Source organism: Phasianus colchicus, chromosome 4 (assembly GCF_987193195.1).
Source record: "Phasianus colchicus chromosome 4, bPhaCol1.hap1.1, whole genome shotgun sequence".
NCBI classification, from domain to species: Eukaryota; Metazoa; Chordata; class Aves; order Galliformes; family Phasianidae; genus Phasianus; species Phasianus colchicus.
Window position 1 is genome coordinate 38,579,508 of NC_143439.1, and position 21,427 is coordinate 38,600,934.

The 21,427-nt window shown below is 46.3% G+C and overlaps 2 protein-coding genes across 7 annotated transcripts in view; one reads left to right on the plus strand and one right to left on the minus strand.

Annotated features, from left to right (window-relative positions):
- Positions 1-1,007: 1,007 nt before the first annotated feature.
- Positions 1,008-1,925, plus strand: NEUROG2 (neurogenin 2). The gene has a single exon (XM_031596614.2). It carries the CDS (start codon positions 1,033-1,035, stop codon positions 1,672-1,674), a length of 642 nt encoding a protein of 213 aa, XP_031452474.1. The 5' UTR covers positions 1,008-1,032; the 3' UTR covers positions 1,675-1,925.
- Positions 1,926-4,008: 2,083 nt separating this feature from the next.
- Positions 4,009-21,427, minus strand: part of ALPK1 (alpha kinase 1) — a 43,499-nt gene continuing 26,080 nt past the window's right edge. For 2 of the 6 annotated variants that reach the window (XM_090139254.1, XM_090139255.1), the window contains 10 exons: positions 20,955-21,014; positions 19,377-19,463; positions 18,537-18,613; positions 17,396-17,491; positions 16,765-16,869; positions 14,255-16,340; positions 13,372-13,525; positions 10,773-10,935; positions 9,664-9,850; positions 4,010-9,046 (listed from right to left, as the gene is read on the minus strand). In XM_090139254.1, coding sequence (XP_089995380.1) covers positions 8,850-9,046; positions 9,664-9,850; positions 10,773-10,935; positions 13,372-13,525; positions 14,255-16,340; positions 16,765-16,869; positions 17,396-17,491; positions 18,537-18,613; positions 19,377-19,463; positions 20,955-21,014 — 3,212 coding nt within the window. In that variant the 3' untranslated portion in view covers positions 4,010-8,849. Of the gene's footprint in view, positions 9,526-9,663; positions 9,851-10,772; positions 10,936-13,371; positions 13,526-14,254; positions 16,341-16,764; positions 16,870-17,395; positions 17,492-18,536; positions 18,614-19,376; positions 19,464-20,954; positions 21,015-21,427 lie in introns of all 6 variants that reach the window. The other 4 variants (XM_090139250.1, XM_031596935.2, XM_090139252.1 and 1 more) reach the window with 3 other exon arrangements.

Genomic DNA, 21,427 nt, shown 5'->3' on the forward strand with positions numbered 1-21,427 from the left:
ACGAGGCTGGGGACGGGCAAGTGCAATAGGAGGGAATGGCTTTAAACTAAAGGAGGGGAGATGTAGGTCAGCTGTTAGGAGGAAACTCTTTACTCCGAGGGTGGTGAGGCCCTAACACAGGCTGACCAGAGAAGGTCGTGGATGCCCCATCCCTGGAAAGCCAGGCTGGATGGGGCCTGGGCAGCCCAAGCTGGTGGGGGCAACCTGCCCATGGCAGGGAGTTGAGGCTGGGCTGGCTGGTTGGAAGGTCCCTTCCAACCCACGCCAATGATCCTGTGATTCTATCACTTCTCCGTGCGTGTATTGTGCACCATGGGATACCCACGTACATCTCAACTCTGTCATGCTGATCCAAGCCTCCACTTCGGGGCTCTTCCCACCAGTTGCAAGGCAAGCTCTATTTTACAGCCTCCTATTTTTACCCCAAGCCACTGCATCCCACCGGCCCCGATCAGCGAGCCGGGCACGGGGCTGCTTGATGTTCGCTGCCGCACTGACAAGTCGAGCCGGTGGGAGCGGGCAGCCGAAGGTCCAAACGCCGGAGCCGCCTCGCGGCTTTAGGGGCACGGCGTCCCCCGAGCGCCGTCCGCCCCGCCCCGGCCCCGCTACCCCCGTGGGGACGCGCGGGGCCCCCCCAGCGGGGCAGCCCCCCGCCCGCGGCCGCTGAATGCAGCGCTGAAAGGGAGCCGGCTCCGGCGCGCGTGGCTCGCGGGGCGCCCCGATTGGCCGCCGGCGCCTCGCGGCTCTCCCCCGCCCCCCCCCCGCCATTCATTAATAAATTAGCGGCACGCTCCAGCCGAGCGCGAGGCACCAATGGCGCGGCGGCGGGGCCGGGGAGCGGGGGGGCCGCCGGCGGGGCAGGTTTGATTGTTCCCCGCGGGGTATATAAGGGGCGTTAGCGGGGTCGTGTGCCAGACACGCAGCCGCCGGGCCCCGGGCCGCTCCGACGCCGCCGGGGCGCGTGCCAGCGCCCCCCGACCGCCCGACGGCCGTCGACCCGCGGCCGCGCCCCCCTCTCCCCGCCCCCGCAGGATGCCGGTGAAGGCGGAGAGCCCGGCGCCCGCGGCGGAGGACGAGCTGCTGCTGCTGCGCCTCGCCTCGCCCGCTCCCTCGGCCTCGCTGCCGTCCAGCGCCGGCGAGGAGGAGGAGGACGAGGAGGACGGGCGGCCGCGGCGGCTGCAGGAGGGCTCGCGGCGGGCGGGGCGGCAGCGAGGGACCCCGCGGGCGGCGCGCACGGCGGAGACGGCGCAGCGCATCAAGCGGAGCCGGCGGCTGAAAGCCAACAACCGCGAGCGCAACCGCATGCACAACTTGAACGCGGCGCTGGACGCGCTGCGCGACGTGCTGCCCACCTTCCCCGAGGACGCCAAGCTCACCAAGATCGAGACGCTGCGCTTCGCCCACAACTACATCTGGGCGCTCACCGAGACGCTGCGCCTGGCCGGGGCCGCCCGCCTGGGGGGAGCCGCCGAGACCGCGCCCGGAGCGGCCGCCGAGGGCAGCCCCTCGCCCGCCTCGTCGTGGAGCGGCGGCGCCAGCCCCGCGCCCTCCGCCTCGCCCTACGCCTGCACTTTATCGCCCGGCAGCCCCGCCGGCTCCGCCTCGGACGCCGAGCACTGGCCGCCCCCGCGGGGCCGCTTCGCCCCTCCGCCGCCGCCCCACCGCTGCCTCTAATGCAGCCCGGGCGGCCCTCGCTCCTCCGACGTGCACTTTGCCCGGCTCTGCCCCTCGCCGCTCCGCAGCTGTCTCCGTGATTTACGAGGGGGGAGCGGAGAAAAAAAAAAAAAGTTAAAAAAAAAAAAAAGTTGTGTTGTTAGGGGTCCAGGTTAGAAGTCATTGTATAATTTGTAGGCTTTGTCAGGGCTGAATGCAAGCGTGGAAATTTAGGCTGAACTCTCTATCAAAAGGAAAAACTGTAGAGGGAAGGGAAGGGGTGGGTGGGAGGGAGGAGCGCCTCATGCATTATTTATTTCGACCTTTAGGGGACGAGGAACTCCCCCCTTCTTTCAGGAGATTAAAAATAAATCAACGGACTGAAAACCCAAACAGACACGGGACATTACAGCGATCTGCCACACACGTGTTCACATTTATTTATTATAAAGAAAGATTTCATGGAAAAGATGTATTTTTTTGTATAATTTACAGAGTCTATTCTAGTATGTATTTACGGCTGAAGAGCAAAGGGATTGTTCTCCTCATAAAATATAAATAAAATATCTAATTTTCATAATTTTCATCACTTGGGTTGCTCTTTTTCATGGCTTATGCACCATCTGTTGGGGTGACAAACATCCTCAGCCCCACTGCAGCTTGGCCTGGGGGCTATGGTAGGGGTGGCAGGCGATGCGGTGTGGGTGGCTCGGTTGTGCTCATGTGGTGCTTGGAGACACCGGAGCTGGAGTGTCTTCCAGGAAGCTGATGTGCCTTTCCGTTGCTGAAATGTTGTTTTGCTTCTTTAGAATTAAAGCAGAAACGTGAACTGTGTAGCCCCAGGGGGATGAGGTGGTTGCTCTTTGGGTGAGCAGATTCTGGGGGAGATGGGTGTGGGACGTACTGCCTCCTCACCTTGCGCAGGGACCCCGCTGGAGCTGGCTGCAGGGGGAATGTGGTGTCCCATGTAAGGCATTTCAGAGTCATTAAGGTTGGAAATGACTTCTCGGATCATCTCCATCATTCCATTCCCACTGTGCCCACTAACCCGTGCCCCTCAGTGCCACATCCACATGGTTCTTGAGCACCTACCGGCACGGTGACTCCACCACCTCCCTACCCACTCCATCACCTCCTCTCAGTGCTGGGCACCCTCCCCCCTCCACATTGATTCCTGGATGCCAGATGAGGCCTGGGTACGTCTGGTGTGTTCATGGGCCTTTCAGCACCATCGTAGGCACCCAGCAGTGGCCGGGTGACTTGTGGGCACAAACACCTGGAAATCATTAGGAACCAGTGGAGGCTCCCAAACGTGTTAATTCAATAACATGGGTCCTGGGAGCGTGAAACCCAGCCTTGAGAGCAACATCCCCGAAGGGGGAAAAAGGGAAAAAAAAAAAAAAAGCCCAACGTGTGAAAAGAGAATTAGTGAAATTAGGTTAGCCCAATAAAACGCACCCCCTGCCCCGCGGCCTCGGGCGAGCGCAGCTATCAGCCTCTGCTATTGTTTCCCCCCCTGGCAGGGGAGTTATTGTGTGATAAATAATTCCTGGAGGAAAAAAAAAAGGAAAAAAAGAAAAGTGGGCACATTTGCATAATCAGCGCTTTGATGTGGCCAGGGCACGGAGCTGTGTCCCCAGACCTGCTGTGGGCCAGAAGGGATGGGGCAGGAGGCCGCCTTCCAGCGGGGCGGCCCGGGGGTGCTGAAAAGGACCCCCTGTAATGGTTTGTCCCCATCGACGTGGGCTGGGAGCGGGGGCCCAGCTTATCCTGCTGCCAGGGGGCCGCTCTCTGTCCACGGTACCAACCCCACGGCTGGGAGTCTCTCCAGAAGGTGTGTGGAGGTCTGTCCCCTGCCCGGGCCCGTGCCATGGTTCTGTTGTCACCTTACAAAGACACACAGCACACCACCTGTACTCTGCAGCCTGGCCTTGTGGCCCTTCTCCTCCCTCCCACATGTGTGGGATGCACACCCAGGCCGTACGTTTCCTTTTATCAGGGCTGATCTTGTGATGATTTCATTGCCACAGAGATACTTTGGTTTTCTGATGGCAGAGAAGCAGTGCTGTTGGGCTGTGGAGCGGCACGTGAGGGTTCATCTACTAAGGGGCATCCCATAGTATGCTCTGATGGCTTTGTTAACTAAATTTATAGTACACTGAGTAGTTAAGGAGTAGTTAAGCGTACACTGGCTGGTTTTTAGCACTGGATACGTTAGCTCTGGTGTAAGGATTTTCAATTGGAGGAGGACCGCAAAGATGATCGGAGGACTGGAGCACCTCTCCTGTGAAGAAAGGCTGAGGGAGTTGGGCTTCTTCAGCTTGGAGATGAGAAGGCTTTCCAGTACTTAAAGGGTTTCCAGCACTTGAAGGGAGCTTACAAATAGAAGAAGGGCTGACCTTCACATGATAGTGATACAAGAAGAGGGAATGACTTTAAACTAAAAGAGGGGAGATTTAGGCTAAATATTAGGAAGAAATTCTGTACTCAGAAGGTGGTGAGATGCTGGCACAGCTGCCCAAAGAAGGTGTGGGTGCCCCATCCCTGAAGGCACTCAGGACAAGGTTGGATGGGGCCCTGGACAGCCTCAGCTGGTGGTGGGCAACCAGCCCGTGGCAGGGGGTTGGAACTTAATGGGATCTGAGGTCCCCTCCGACCCATGCCATTCTATGATCCTATGATTCTATGTCAAACTGAAAGGGACAATTACTGGGGCTGTTAAATTGGTGCATCTTTTATTTCCATATGAAGGTACGTATGTAACTTAGAGAAATGAAATGACACTTTAATGAAACGACACTGCAAAATATGTCGGACAGGTTTATCTGTGAAAGGGTGTTTGTATGTGTGCATGGGGAAAGCCGTGCTGGTCCCAGGCTGCTCTGGCAGCCAGCAGCAGCTCCTGGCAGTGCTTTCGCTCACCACTTGTGCCGAGCTCAGCACGCTGCTGGGGTGCCTGAAAAGCTGCTCTGAGGAAAACGGGCTCTCAGTTCTGAGCAGCAGGACCGGCAGCAGGACGGTGTCGGTGGCCTCCCCAGCATCCACCCTCCCCCTGCTTTTATTGAAAGGGAGAGCGACCGGACCAAAGCCGATGGCATATTTACCTTTGCGAGTTTTAAAAAAGTTAATTACTGCTCGGAGCAAGTTGGTACGGCTGTCCTGAGCTGCCTTTTATTAGTAGTCGCCTTCATTAATTTCCCTCGCTGGATTTGCTGCTAATAGCCGCTTGGTCCTGGGCAGCACAAAGCAGCATCTGTGCCATTGAGCGGAGAAGCGGGAGTCGGGCAGAGGGGGGCCAGGGGGAGCGACGCCGTTTGCAAATCAACCCCTATTAATGTGATGGCCTGAGCTGCGCTGACGGCAGCTCATGCTTCCCCTGCCCGGCACAGCAGCTCAGGCCTCGAAAGGCCCCCATGCACCTGTGGGTGCTGGTGGTGGCATCCCGGGAAGCAAAATGGGAAGCGGGGTGCTGGGTGCACAGCCCCAGGTGCCCCATCTGCTAGGAGGGGGGATGCTCAGCAGCATCCCGCAGCAGCTGGGTTGTTAGCAACTTGCTGTCTTGGAAGTTTGATTTCGTTGTTGTTGTTAAATAATGGGACGAAATTCTAGTTGGAAAGAAGAAAAAGCGAGAATAGGGCAGGGAGAAGTCACTGTTCCCAGAGGTGTGGTGGAGGCGACGGCAGCAGCATGGGGACCTGCAGAGGTGCAGGTGGAAGAAGTTCCTGAAGCACTGGGGAGGAGTGCATTAGCACATGGCCATTGCGCTATCAGCGGTGGGATATTCAGGCTTGGTTTGCTGCTTTCACTGGTGGCATGGACGGCCCTTCAGGCCTCACATCCTGCTGCTGGCAAGGATGTTTCACTGCTCCTCTACAATGAGCTTCTCTCATTCTGCAGAGACCACAGAACTGGTCCTTAGTGATCCTTAGTGATAACGAATCTACCCTATAAAGCAACTTACTTAATACAAAAGTCTGAATGTCTCAAAAAACAAGAATTTTGGTTGGCTGGTCCAAATGGCTTTCTTTGGAAAGCAGAGGAAATAGCCGAACAGAGATGTTGCTGGTTGTCCCAAGCTCTAAGCTCTTACCCAAAGGGTGAAGAGTACTGACCTGTGCTGGGGACTGACAGAGCAACCAGGCCAAGTACTGCAGTGCTGGTGCTGCTGGGAACAGGGCAAGCTGACGCTCAACGCCAACTTTTTCAAGCTGCTCATTCAGAAATCTGTCAGTAGCCATAAATTTAGCTGGGATGGGAAAGTGTCTTACATCAAACAACAAAAGAAACCAGCTGCTAAATGCTAATACTACTATGTTGGGAAGTACTCCAAATATTAAAATTCCCCATGTATGCATTCATCCAAAAGCGTATCTAAATACATTTTTTTTGGTCAAGCAAGCAGCAGACTGGAAAAAAGTGCTGCTTCTCAGGGTCGCGGGGCTGCCTGTGGGCAGTGCATGTGAACACTTTGTTCTGCAGGGATTGTTTGGGAGGGTTTCTTTTGCTTCTAATCACCTCTGCAGAGAAGGAAAAGATTTAACACAACATTTCAGCCACCGACTCATTCCCAAAGTCTCGCTGACCATCTTTGTTTCCCCGTGGTAGTCCAGAGTCCTTTTTTTGTGGCAGCACGAAGCCACGTTTGCATGGCTTCTGTCACTTGGTTAAAGGCAGCACACCCCCCACCGCAGACAAGGCAGCCCTTTATTGGCTGTGGAACAAGATAACTGGCTTAATCTTCCCGGTAACACGTGAACTTCCATGTATCACTTTAATCTGCGAGACACTGGGGCTGAGTGTACCGTCACATGCCGATTTTACTTTTCTATGAGCGAGTGACTCCCGAGCTCAATGATGGATTGTTTTGCTCCCTTTTAACAACAGTCAAGATGGTGAATGCCCCGGGGTGATAGACAGTGTGCAATGGGAACGGCAGCAAATCTGATGGCCCAGTTCAAGTTCACCTGACAAAGCTGGAGCAGTCTGCGAGCAGCATTCGAGAAAGGATTATTCACACTAGCATTATATTTTTGAATGCATTTTTCTTCCCGTGCAGCTGCCCAGCTCCCCAGCACTGAAGGTTTATGCACCATAATAAAGAGATTTAATTTTTTTTTCTCTTGCTTCTCCCTCTTTACACCTAGCTCTAATTGTTCAGAGCGGTGATAGGGCATCTTTCCAAACAACTCGGCGCAAACATCCCCTCGAAAACAATGGCATTGCTATAAAGCAACAACAAAAGCCTAAAAATCTCTGCCGGTTGCAGAAACAAAAGCTGATGGATTTGTTAAAGCTAACGTTGTGGTGCTGGGATCCATCTTTCTGTGGAAGTTTAATGCTGTGTTCCTTTTCTCTCCACACAAATCCCCCAGGAGGAGTGATCCCAGGGCAGAGACTCTCGAGGCTCGGTGAGAAGGGGAGCACGTCGGTGAGGGCAGCACATCAGTGAGGGCAGCTTTCAGCACCGCATACGGCAGGAAGGCTGTGCACCAATTGTCCGATGGGGACCCCTGTAGCACGTGGGTGACTGTGCACACACACTGGGTGAGTTGGCATGGTCTGGGAAGAGTAAACCCAAGGTCTCATCATGTTTAATTTTGCCTAGAGGCAGGTTGCTGAGCAGCTGCAGGTGCTATCTCCAGTCCTGTTATTTCACGGGGGATACACACGCACCTTTTCTTGGGCTTTCACAGAGCAGTTTTTGGCCTGGTTTGGATAATAACTTTTATTTTCTTTATCCCTCAACCAAAAGCTCCAGCCTGCTTAACTTGGTGCAGCACATGGTGTCATGAGCTCCTGCTCCCTCTCCTCTGGGTGTTTTCTCAGCTAAGAGAGGCCCATAAAATCGGGAAGCACCGTAACATCATGTGCATGCATTATTTGATGGTGCCACTGAGTTGGACTCAGCTTACCAGCCTGCGTGGGAAAAAGAAGTGGGATTTCAGCTGCACAGCCAGCATTCACAAGGCTGGAAAGGGTCTGCTTCCCAGCATGTGCTTCTGAGATGTACAGTGTGCCTCTAACCCAGCACGCACTGTTGGAGCACATGGCCAGCATGCACACCCAGGCTGGCCAGTGCTGGCCTTAAATATCTGTGTCTCTGTGGGGACAATGCTATGTAACAGCCACAAACAATAACAGAAATTCAGCTGCAGTGTCTAAGTTGAAGGCCATAGTCTGAGTTGCAGCTGTTTGTATGAGAGGGAATAAAGTACGACCCCTGCATGGGCAGAAACATCAATAAAAATCCCCTTTGTGCAGGTAAAGGTTTAGCCTTTGGCTGCATCAGAGTGGAGCGAGGTAAGAAGATCACGTCTTGGTGGGGGCTGTTATCTGTGGGCATTCATTACAGAATCATGAAACTTATGGTGCTTACAGACAAAAAGAGGTACTGTCCTCAAGTGAGAACTGTTCCACCCTTGGGAAACTCTGCTGAGAGTTTGCTAGATGTAGCAGGTCTAAATTATTCATGTATAGTGTTTCCTGGTTGGAGAACAATGTTGTGGTTTTTCTTTTTTTTTCTTTTTTCTTGAAGAACAGCAGCTTTCTCAGCTGTTGCAGTTAAAACATTATTTCAATCTATTTTAATACTGCATGGTCACATCCATGAACACACTTGTAGCAGAAATGCTAAGTGAGGCCTCGAAAGAGTGATTGAGCCATTGCTACACTTTTCATTGCATTATAGCGTTCCAACACTCCTCTGAAATAAATTGTATTTTATTTTTTAATCACCCCCAGACATTGCCATTTGTTCCTTGAAGCATTTATACAACTTTCTGTGAATTTTACGGATGGCTGAAATGCAAGTCTCTGTCTCACTCCATTTTGTACTCTTTCCAAAGAGCAGATGGTGACTATTGCCCTAACTTTGTCTGTAGATGCATTAGAGGTTTGTACAGTCTTGTAGTACATCTCAGCTGAATTTTGAAGGCTGTTTTCTTCTTTCTCTTACGTTCTTCTGTTAAGTCTCACAGATGGTTGTAAGAACACATGTTTCAGATGGTACTCAAGATGGTAACATGGTACTACCCAGCATTACACTACATTTCCCAAACTGTTGCACGTGCTTACATGGATGTCAGCTCAGAGGTCCTGTTCTCACCAAGACAACATGTTCCTAATTGTGTGTATGATTAATACCACTGTACCATTCAGCTTATGGGCCACACTCTCTTTGGCTGTCTTCTGTGAGTCTACATTGGTGTCTCTACTGAGGGTCTTGTTAAAGAAAGGCAACGGCAGATTTCATTGCATTCCACGTGTTGATTGTTGAAGAAATAATAAATTCCTCTCTTCCCAAAGTTAGAGCGTGAAACATCCTTGCTATTAAGAGAATGAATCTGCGGGTCTGTGAGGTAGATGAGACCTTTTCCATTACCTGTTACCCAGCCTGCAAAGGAGGGATACATTTTGATACTGAACAGTACAGCCTATGCACCATCACACTCATCTGTTTTTTGGCACAGCAAATCCTCTGATAATGGCATTTCAGTGATTCTCAGTTTACACTTAAGTCAGTAAAAGCAGAATAAAACTCTAGGAGGCACATAATGGATATTTAAATTGTATATGAGCATCCTAGACACATCTGTGTGCTAAAGGTTGAATTTCAAAGGTCATGTCCTGGACTTTTAAGCAAAGAGCTCAGCTCTTCATTAGCTGAATAGATAATTTTTTAGGCTTGCTGATTACAAGGAGGAGGAAGCACAAGAAGATCCACTTTCTCTTTTAGAGATTCTCCTTTAGATGCTTTCCTCAGGACATGTCCTTCCAGATTGGCTTCACCTTAATTGGGTGCATAAAAGTTGTGGCACACTAGGGTGCTATAGCTTTCCTGCTCCTCCTGTGACACAGCAGACAACAAGACCACTGCTCAGGGTAAAAAAAAAAAAAACCACCTACATATACCTCTCTCACTTTAGGTCTATTAGAGAGGGCATGTCCCTGTAAAGCATATTCTGCAGCATGAGGGGATGTGCAATAAATGAAGCTCACTGCAATACAAACCTTGCAGGTCAACAACAACTTCCGTTCCATTGGAGAACTCATAGGAGAAATGGCCATAGGCCAGACCATACTCTGTGGCTTTGTACTCATTCTTTACTACCTTTGTGTTATTGGACAGCTTCACAAACTCCCCAAGGATGTAGGGCTCCACACTCACACATCCTTTTATTGTTCTGTCTTCCAGGATCTGAAAAGAGAGTTTCAATGACAGTCACCCAAGCAGAGATGTAAAAACAAGGATGCTAAAGATCCTCTAACTTAATTTCTGTTGGTTTTTTTTTTTTTTTCTTGCTAGAACTGTCTTTGCATCTTATGAAAGAGTCCCCATATTAATCCACTGCTAATTCAAAACACAGGCTGTTCAGAACTTATATTTATCAAGAACAATGGTGTCACCAGATCCAACACAAAGCCAACCTGGCAGGCCAAACCAAGCAACAAATTCTACAAATATGTAGCTTGCCCAGTAAATAGGAAACTTCTTTCAGAAGATGTGTCTAAAGCTGAAAAGATTTGGATAACCCTGCTCCTCTTGGTCCTCCTTCAACATTCAAATAACCAATAGTGGGTTTTGTTAGTATTTTTGGTTTTTCTTGCCCCCAGTAATTTCTCTGTGCAGAGACCAGCATAAATACTGATTCCAGGTTGTCATTAAGTCTTACTAGCAAGTGGCACAGAGCCAGAATAGCTAGCAGAAACAGTAACATGCATACCATGCTATCGTATACATAGTAGTAATGAAATTGTGAATTCAGCTCTGCACCCTGCAGATGTTGGTAGGCTGTTAGAATGATTTAAAAGACTGGATAACTCCAGAGCTTCATACAGAAGTGAATCTCTGGTTTCCACCAGGACATAGCATCTTTTTTTTTTTTTTTAAACCAGCATTTTTTTGATCTCGCTTCTCTGTGCATAAGTACCTTCTGTCCTGAAAAGATCAGGTGCAGGTAATATCACGTGAACTAGAGCATGTCATCTGCAAGTGGCCTAACTATTTAAACAAACAAACAAAAAAAATCCACAACAAAAACCATCCTACCAAACAAACAAAATGACTTACGACTCTTTTCCCATCAATTCCCTGGCATTGTTTTGAAGATAGTTCTTACCAGAAGTACTGCAGATGGGATATAAAAGATTTGGGTAGGGAGCTTTTGCTCATACAGCCTTTTGTTGAATTCTGTCACGTAGTATTGGGCAGTCATTTGTCGTTCCACATCACTGAAATGATGAAGAAGCCCCTTTTCTTCTTTATATTCTTTCCCAACATACCTAAACAAGCAGGGAAATCTTTGCTGTAGTCAGTTTTGCATCAGACTGCACTTAGGAAGCCCTACTTGTGGTACACAAACATCACCACAGAGCAGAGTGTGGCAGCCAGCTGTTTGTTGGTGATACATCTAAAATTACAGTGATTAAAGGTGTGGGCTTTTTTCCACCTCCTACAGTAAAATACTGTAATAATTAACCTGATCCTTAACAAGAGTTTCATATTAAGGAAAGATTTAAGTCAAACTTTAAAATACTATTCTTAACACATGAGAATTCTTAAGCTACTTCTAATAACAACCTACAATCTGTGATTAACAGCAAGTAGAGCTCTCCTCATGTTGAGGTCTAATTGATGCAAATGGACTTTAACTCAGCTTTCAGAACAAATGCATCCATTGCATGCACCCACTGCTAAACTTAAACAACTGAAGAACTTCTCTTCCTGTAGTCATTGTTGCTAAGAAAGATCTTGCTGTAAAGCAGTTCTAGGCTGGGAGCTGCGTACTTGGTAGTGCAGCTGTCTGTTAGCTAGGGTAAATTCTTATTGACTCAGGCCCTGCACCATATTAAGCTTTCCTTCTTTCAGACGGCAGCAGGTATGAGGCTGTATTTCTTGGACTATGACTGGAACAAATGCTGGTGTCTTCACAGGAAGGTGAAGGTGAGCAAACTGTCTGATTTCTGGTAACGAGTGGCGTCCCCCAGGCATCTGTCTTGGGACCAATGCTCTTTAACATCTTTATCAATGACATTGATGATGGAATCGAGTGCACCCTCAGCAAAGTTTGCTGACGACACCAAGCTGAGTGGTGCGGTCAACACGGTAGAAGGAAGGGATGCCATTCAGAGGGACCTCGAGAGGCTAGAAAGGTGGGCCCGGGTGAACCTGATGAGGTTCAATACGGCAAAGTGCAGAGTTTTGCACTTGGGCCGGAGGAATCCCAGGCACCCATACAGACTGGAAGGAGGGGTCCTTGAGAGCAGCTCTGTGGAGAAGGACCTGGGGGTCTTGATAGATGAAAAACTTAATATGAACCAGCAGTGTGCCGTTGCGGCTCGGAAGGCAAATGGTATCCTGGGCTCCATCAAAAGAGGGGTGGCCAGCAGGGACAGGGAGGTGATTGTCTCCCTCTACTCTGCTCTTGTGAGGCCCCATCTGGAGTACTACGTCCAAGTGTGGAGTCCCAGTACAAGAAAGACAGGGAGCTGTTGGAGAGGGTCCAGAGGAGGGCCACGAAGATGATCAGGGGACTGGAGCACCTCCTCTACAAAGACGGACTGAGGGAGCTGGGCTTTTTCAGCCTGGAGAAAAGAAGGCTGCAGGGCGACCTCATTGCAGCCTTCCAGTACCTAAAGGGAGCCTACAAAGGGGAGGGGAATCAACTCTTTGAAAGGGTTGATAACTGCAGGATGAGGGGAAATGGTTTTAAATTGAGGGAGTGGAGATTTAGGTTGGACGTCAGGGGGAAATTCTTTACAGAGAGAATGGTGAGGTGCTGGAACAGGCTGCCCAGAGAGGTTGTGGATGCCCCATCCCTGGAAGTGTTCAAGGCCAGACTGGATGGGGCCCTGGGCAGCCTGGTCTAGCATTAAATGAGGAGGTTGGTGGCCCTGCCTGTGGCAGGGGGATTGGAGATTCGTGATCCTTGAGGTCCCTTCCAACCCTGGCCATTCTGTGATCTGCGTCTGAGCTACTAATATGACTCTGTGCTTGCACCCTCTTCAGCAATATAAAGTGTTGTACTGCCTACCCATGAGTAGGATTAGGAGAGCTTGTTTTATGAAACAGCGGAACCTGGAATCTATTTTAGCTTAATTACTTACAGTTGTTTTGGGTAACATTATCTTGCAGAACAAGTTAATCTGAAAATAAGTATGTTTTGTTAGGGTGCTAGGGAATAGCAGAAATGGAATTCCCTAATGCAAATCTAGAAGCCAAGTAAAGTGACACTTAAGCTCATTTAAGCTCACCTGAGTTTGTTTCAGCATGGATGAAGGTAGTTAGGTCTAAGAGTTGTCATGAGCAAACGGACAATAACGTGATTGTTAGAAGACAACAGTAAAGTAGCCTTTTCTTCCCAAAACTTCAGAGAGTTAGATGGAACGATGAGAAGAATTAGTGTAGCAAAGATTGCAAAATGCTCAATAGATTTAAAAAAGCAATGAAGCATTCTTGCTAAAGTGAATCAGTCAAAGGCTAACTCAGTGTAAACTAAATTGAAACAGAATAAAGAAAAAAATCTCCCCTTATGACTCTAATTTCTGCACTTGTCCAAGTGAAAACTCTATCTTCTGAAAATACTTTATAAAAATTAGAGCATGACAAGGCAGTGTACTAGCTGAATCACAGGTATAAGATGAGTCTTACCAGTGAGTTTTCATTCATGATTACACAGCACTGAAAATTTTTCTTTCACAAACTGGTTTGATCAGTACCTTCCCAAGCTTTCTTCTTGGTGCAGGAAGTGTATCCAAAATGCATTTCTCTGTTTGCCTTCTTTTGCCACGTTCAGGTAGTCCCCAATGAATACAGATGTTTCCTGGCCCGTCCAGAGGCCTGATTTCTTTGAATATTTCAAAAGAAGAGCAGCTACAAAAAGAAAACACTGCAGGTAGACTGAACAATTCAAGACTTCTGTAAGCCTTGCTGAGGGATGATATACCATCACAGAGGAGACAAGATATCCAGGCAAACAAATATATACTAAGATGTATCTAAGTCTACATCAAGGACAAAAAGTTGCTAATCAGATTTGAAACATGATAAGATGAGCCCCCAGCAGGTTTTACTTAATGAGCTTAATAACACATCCTACAGATATGCTGCTCCTAACTTCTGTATTTCCTAATGTATTCAATAAGGGTCTACAAATTAAGATACAGCAAATAAATTAAACTGTTATTTATGATTAACTTAATAATCATTGTCTCAATGTATAGTTTGCAGGATGAAATGTGGAATCTAAATGGGCTTGAGGAAAGGGAGAAGAAAGGACTTTATGAACTGGCACAAGGCACCAAGTGACCTGAGATACCTATTGCACGAAGGGATGAAGCAGGAATGATTGAGTGGTCACGGAAATGGAGCCCATCTCTATTGAGCTGTCAGTGATGTGCAAGTGAATAAAAAGGAATAGGAGAAAATGGTTCAAGGGTGTGTTCTTCTGTTGCTAAAACTGCTGCACAAAACCTCTTAGAATAACAACTTATAAAACCCTAGAAAGTGGTGACTAAATTATGAGGTTAAAAAGCCAGAGTAAAAGCTGTTTTCTATGGAAGTAGCATTGCTTGAAATGCCTGTTCCTGTGAGGAAACTTACAGTATGCTTTATGAAGCTGTTTAGACTTAAACATTCCAGTAGGCATCAGTCTCTGGACAAGCCAGTTGTGTTCTACTCCTGCCAGAAGCTGCAAGTAGTCATCATCCCTCAGAATCCGAGCATCAAGGATTTCTTCCTTGGTTCTCCCAGGTGTGAAGACAAGACCACTTCCCCTCAGGCTTAAAAAAGGACTTTCAGGGGAATTGCTGGGCATCTGAGCTGAGCTGTGCCATGGACGCAGTGATGAACTGAACAGTCTTTTGTTGCTCTGAGGCTTTTCCTCTTCCTCTTCTTCTTCTGTACTGGCACAATCAAAGTGTTTTGTTACAGATGTGTTTCCCCGCAAAGGCAAACCTATTGGTGCACCTGGAGCCACCAGAAGCTCTGGAGCAGTCACTCTGGGAGAACTGTTTATTAACTCTCCAGTACTGATGAAATCAAATTCAGTATCATCTACAGTTTCTGCTTGGGGGTCAACCTCAAGCACTTTGAGAGATCTGTGTCCGACCGTGGCTGCAGGTTTCCTCAGCCACTCACTCACGAAGGAGCTGCTGGCTGATTTTGGCTCGCTGCCTGTAGATCCTGCAGCAGCAGCGCTACTCGTGGGACGATTGACGTCGGGCGAGGGGTGCTCCGTGCTGTCCAGGGTTCCTCCCCCCGGGTCCCGCCCCACACAACTGTTTTGGGGCGGGGACGAGGCCATCTCAGAAAGGAGGTGGCCCATCCTGGCGCTGTCCTTGGTGCTGCAGCCTGCGTCCATCGGCCGGGCGGCCATCACACAGGGCTCCAGCTCCGCCCAGGAGGAGGAAGAACACTCCTCCTCCTCCGTCCTGGCAGGATAAGAAGGAGCGGTGAGGGAAGGAACCGAGTTGTTCGCTGTGTTATTCGTCTCCGCTTTCCCTTCCGAAGAGTTCTCTCTCTCCCTCAGCTTGGCTCCCTCAGGAGAAGCCTTCTCCCCAAGCCTTCTAGCTAGGGCTGTGTCTACTACCCCTAAGAAAGGCTGAGGTGACCTCAAACAACTATATGGAAGCTCTCCAGGAGAAGTATACTGAGTTTTGGGCAACAATGAGTGCATGTAAGCAGCTTGACCATTTTCATCTGTTTCTGTTGTGCAGCATTGCTCCTCCACTGAGCCCTTTTCTTGTTTCTGTCCTCCACTGGGTGACTCTTTGTTGCTATTACAGTTCAGTTCCTCCCAGCTGGAAGAGTAACTTGATAGTGACAGCTTGCACCAAGCATTCTCTGAAGAAGTGGTTTGACTTCTGTTTTGCCATCTGTTGAAAACACTGTTTTCATCAATTATTATTCTTTTTAATGATTTGGTCCCTTTTTCAGTGGAAATATTTCTCACATCAGAACTGCTCTGTTTGTTTCTTGTTTGGCCACTGGGCTTCTCTGAGCTGCTTTCCACTTTTGGTGTACTAAACATTTTTCCAGCACCCTTCCTCTGGTATACTGTGTCATCAGTGGTACACATGGTGTCTGTATTTTTGGTTTCTGTTTTTAAAGTTGTGATACAAGCTCCCACATGTGTTTCTCCCAGTGTGTTTTCCTTAATTCTGCAAGGATTTTTAAACACTTCACACACTGAGAGATGGTGCTGAGAATTCATGGCAAGGATTTTCTCAAAGTTGGCTTCCCCTTGCAGGACAGGTTTTTTCACTGCCCCTTTATAGCTGTCTGGCACATAAGACCTGGCATCAGAATTAGGAAAGGTTTCCACTTGTAGGAGCTTCTTAACAGATGTGATCAGAGACATGATCTCTTCTGCAAGCACTCCTTTCTCTTCCTCTTCTGTAAGTGAAGTGCTATAGGTATGCAGTTTTGCTATGGCTTCTCTACAAAGCTGATCAACCTCACGGAGTTTCTCACTCTCCCCATAGAGCCATCGATGCACAGTTGTGAGGCAGAAAGCAGCTTTAATAAAACTGTGGAGCTCCTGCTTGCTGGCGACATGACTGTTATCATTCTTGGTGAGGAGGCCGATCTCAAAGGATTCTTTGGCTTCAGACAAGTAGAACTTCCTCCTTTCTGGGGGACAGTCCTTGGAGTGACTATAGGACAGCAAACACACTCCACGGATGTTCTGGGAGGGAAGAAAAGAGGAGTCCAGGAATTAAAAACTTGTATCTCTGTCACAAATAAATGAGAAGAAAAAATATCTTTCTTTCCTTCTTACAACTGAAAGTAAATAGTGGCTCTAACTGCTTGCTGCTGTGTTTCCATGAGGAAACAATCTTGCTTTTTCCCCTTTGAAATATATTTGGAGTTAAAGGAGAAGCAGCACTCCCAGTTGGTGTTGAAAGCCCATCCTTACTCTATGGATAGATACTGCTTTCTTCCCATCTGCTTAGCTTCAGATCAGAGTCCAGTGTAACATATAGCATCTACAAAGCAGATAGGAGCATACTCTAAGGTATGAAGCTAGGAAGCTATATTAAAGCCAAATTTAATAGCCTAGACTCTTCTCTTACACACATAACTCTTCCAGAGTGTGGACTAATACTCACCACAGCTGTGAGCACAAACAGTGGGGTATACTGGCTGTATACTGCTGCTAATTTGCAGGCTTCAGCAGCTGATAGCAAGCGATGGCTGGACTCCCGGAGAAGAGTCTGGTGAAACAAACAAACAAACAAAGCAAGAGAAGCTCGATCTTAACAGCTGTCTTTTCAAAGAGAAGGATTTATCTGAGAGGCAACCCTATCCGATTGGAGGGAGGCAGCTTGGGATTTACCCATCAGAATCCATTGGGATTTGTAGATTTCTGATGCCTTTGAATCCTAGAGCAGGACACAAAATCAGACACAACAACCACTTAGATTTCTGAAGACGACTTTTTACTTAAGTTTACTATAGATGTATCAGGTTTGGCTCTGTAAATCGTCTGTCTACTATACACGCACATACATATATACACACTCTATAGTTATTCTTGCTGTTTTCTTTCTCCCAGAGCTAGGCAATTTTCTATCTAGGCGCTAATAAACATTTCCAATGGGAACAATGGAATTTGCTTCAGCCCTCTCAGCAAAGATGAGAAACTAGAGGATGGACAAAATATGGGTGAATTTGAGACAATGACATACAATTTGTCTGGAGAATCTGCACTCACAAAAAAAAACAAACCAGAAGTCTTACCAGGTTAATCGCTGCATTGGTTTTAAAACGTACATAATCCTTCTCATTCATGGAAGAAAATATATCTGCCAGAATACCCAAGGAAGTTGCAATTCCCTGAAAAAGAAATGGAAAGTAATGGTAGGGTTTTTCCCCTATGAATTGTTGATTGCAGTAAGTTTGGTTGTATGTACAACAGGAAAAACACACAAAACAAAAAAAAAAGTTCCAAAGGGAAGCATTGCTAAGTAAGTCAGAGTGGTCATCTCAGACTGGTAGGGTTTTATCAATTTGAACTTGCAGAAAGTGCAGCCTGGTGTATACTTCGGAGTTTCCTTAAGTGGTAGCTATCTTAATTGCTATTAGTTCTGAGTTTCAACAGAAACTTGAACAGCACTGCATTTTCCTTAGCTATTTTTCCTAGGTGCTGTTTGTGACAATGAAGGTATGGGAGAGGTGATGAGGTCTGTTTTTGTGGTATACCCTCTGCTGGAGTACAATTACAAAGATTTTTAAAGCATCACCCCAGGACTCACAAGACTTATGTTCACATTCCTGTTTAGCTACGGAAAGTCACGCCAAGTGTGACTGCTGCTTCACTGGCAGTGGGAAGATTAGTGTGACCATGCCTTACAAAGTTGTTGAAGACAGATATGCTAGCTGTTGCAAGGTGTTTAGGTACTACAGGGCCAGGGGATATGAATCACCCACAACTGCTAGCATAGGGCAGCTTGTGAACCCTCCAGCAAACAGCTCAGTTACTGGCTAAATAAATTTAGCGGTAGTCCTAGGAAAAAAACACAAAAATCTGGGGTGGGATTAGTGTGTCCTTTTCAGAAGCAGCTGTGACATACTAGGTGATGGTTCACTTCAGATGATCCTGCTTAATGAAAATGATCGTTTTCATTCCCCTGCAGGAAAAAAGGTGTCCACAAGCCTGTGCATGCATGCATAAATGATATGCAATACTTCAGCTAGAATACTTGCCCTGAGTGCTAATGGTTTCTGAGGTGCATAATTGAAACACTATTTCTAAAAGACATGAGTGAAGTAAACAGATGCTAATCTGGAATCATTATTAGGTTAGACTGAAGTAAACAGATGCTAATCTGGAATCATTATTAGGTTAGCAAGGTTATCCAGAGTGAAAAAGAGATCTTACCTTTTTATCTGGTTGAGGAAGTTTGAAATATCCCACAACTGAAGCCCAAATTAACTCTGCTGCCTCATACCACATCCCTGGAATAAAACAGAAAACAATTACTAAACAGATTACTTCTTCCACGTAGCTTTCAACAGGCTAGGTGTATTTTACACTTCCTAGAGACAGAAGCCCTCAAAACAGCATAAATCCATAGAATCCCCAAGGTTGGAAAAGACCCCCAATGTCATTTAATCTAACCACCCACCTACCAACAATATTTCCTCATTGAAAGCATTTTTTGCTTTGGTGACAGTGAATGTTTATTAGTTTCCTCTAGCTTTTGGCTGTATACGGACACACATTGTATGTTCATGAAAAGCTTCAGTTCAGCAGTCACTGAAGATAAAGGGTCACAGCAAAGGCATAAAATTAAAGCTGATGGCCTCAAGTACAAAGTCCTGGATACAGAAGTCCATCATGCTGAATGCTAGGATCTTCTTGAATTGACTGAGGAAAGCGCTGTGATAGATCTCTGTTAAACTATAGCATGCCTTTGGGAACAGTGAATTTGGTAAAAACATCAGAAGAAAAATGGAACGATATTTCAGGATGTTCTGTGACTTCTGGCTACATTAATAATAAAATGATAATTCCTAATATGTGCTTGCTTGGTACATGGTTCTAGGTCCCTCCTTCTTCCAACAGATGTGTATATACCTCATCTACTGCGACTGCATTACAGACACTGGGCAGATGTTTCACATAAGCTAAAATTCTGACATATAACAAATGCATTGTTTAGAATAGTGAAAAACCTTGAACAGATACTTATAGAAAAAGAAAAAAACCAAACCTTACCCAGCTTTTGCAGAATCTGTCCTCTGATTTGTAAGCAGACTGACTGAACAAGGATCCTATCACTTTCCTTAGCATATTGCCAGGTACCTGGGAAAGAGTTGAAAACTTCAATACAGAATGAATAATGCTGCTGCCATTTTCAGCTCTGAGGGCAACCTAAATCCCAGCAAACTGCTAGGAATCTTTCCATTGAATCCACCTGGTTTGATTCAGATCTTACGGCTGAGAGATGACAAAGGGGTAGTGCAGTAAGGAATATAAGCAGACAGCATGTAGCTTAAGTGACAGAATATAAGAACAACATAAAATGTGAAAGGTACCTCTCTTCTTTGAAGTAACAAAAAATCACTGTATATAAACATGCTGAGTTGTAATAAAAAGCAAAAGGATTTACATGGCATATTTTTGTTGTCACTGACATATGGAGTAGAACAAAATACTTTCAACACTGGCAAAAAAATATTTTCAGATATCAGAGTATTGCAAAGACCAAACCCAAGGTTTTCATATTAAAACAGAATTACTAGTTACACAAAGTCTTTCATTATCAAACCTATTTTGATACCTAATTAAAATACAAAATGAAACCACCACTTTAACAGTGATATGAGTATTTTGTTTAAGGCTCGCTTGAATGAGGACCACTGTTGTATGAGAATCTCAGTTTGGCATTAGAAACAAAACAAGAACCAGAAAAGGCTTGCTAAATTTTTTAATTTTCACAGCTGTTCAGGAACCTGAATGTGGTGACTAAATACACTCTGAAGACTAAGAGTTAGCTAGCAAGTCTAAAAATCTAAAATATATTATTTCTAAACTGTTATTAAATTGTCATTTTGGATGCCCATCCAAATTTGTGAATTTTTACAATAATAAATAGTACATGCCCCTGCAGATCTGAAACAAGTCATATTACCAGTGGTATAGTCATTTGACAGGAAGGGAAAAAAAAAGTAGCTTCTGAAAGTATCAGCACATATTAAAGAATATTCCCATTTTTATAGTTTACATGTCTGTCCAGACATGGAACGAAGTGCTGCAAGATTCATTCTCTTTTCCTTAAATCCAAAATATGGTAAATAAATGCACTGCTACCTGCTACAGGTCTGGGTTATAGCTATAATTTCATTCACAAGATCAGTGTGAATAAGACCATAAGCATTACTCAGCCTGGTTTGTTTTCTTGGGGGTGTAGATTTTCCTTGCTTTTTAGATCAATAAATTTCTTGAAATTGGTCCATAGCAGGAAGGCTGACAATCCATAATATTTTTCCTCCCAAGTGGGAGTCCAAAGATGGACTGTGGAAGTTTCAAAACAAAGTCTGAGTTCACAGAATGAAACAATCATAGAGGTTGGAAAGGACTTCTGGAGATCACTGTGTCCATTGAGTTTCCATACTGTAGTAAAGCGATAACAAAAGGACAGCAAAGGGATTGCAAGGAATGGTGGTGAGAAGAGACTGATGTCAGATTGATTGTATTTAAAATTTGTGTGATTGTTAAAATTGGTACAAAAAAAAAATAAAATAGTTCCACCAAAATAGTAATTATGAAATTGGAAAATAAATATATGTTTACCTGTTGCTCCTTTGTCATTAATAAGGCTGCTGAGGATGTATTCAGCTTTTAAAAGTTTACCTAATTAAAAACAAATCAAAACATTAAGAAAGTGAATATAAAAACATACATTGTGGTATGAACAAAAATATTCACTAGTGAAAGCCCCAGGAAACTGTACTCCTCAGTGCTGAAATTGTATTCACAATTAGCCTAAACTTTCCAGTTAATTGTGTACTGCTAAATGCTGCCTCATGCTCAGGAATCACTGTGATACAGGCTATTCTGCATACACCAAAAATTTTGCAAATAAATGCTGATGAAACAAATGTTCCTAGCTAGACATCTACTTTTAAAAACAAACACATTTTACTTTCTTTCAGGAGAGATGTTAAGTCTGTACGTTGGTTTAAGAGTCAATCCAGCTGCTCACACAAGACCAGCATTGTTGGACCGTGACTCCAGGTAGACTCAAGTCTACCTGCTTTTAAGAA

Excerpts from the sequence above, each read along its gene's own strand:
- NEUROG2 (XM_031596614.2), top strand. The coding sequence starts at position 1,033 with ATGCCGGTGAAGGCGGAGAGCCCGGCGCCCGCGGCGGAGGACGAGCTG.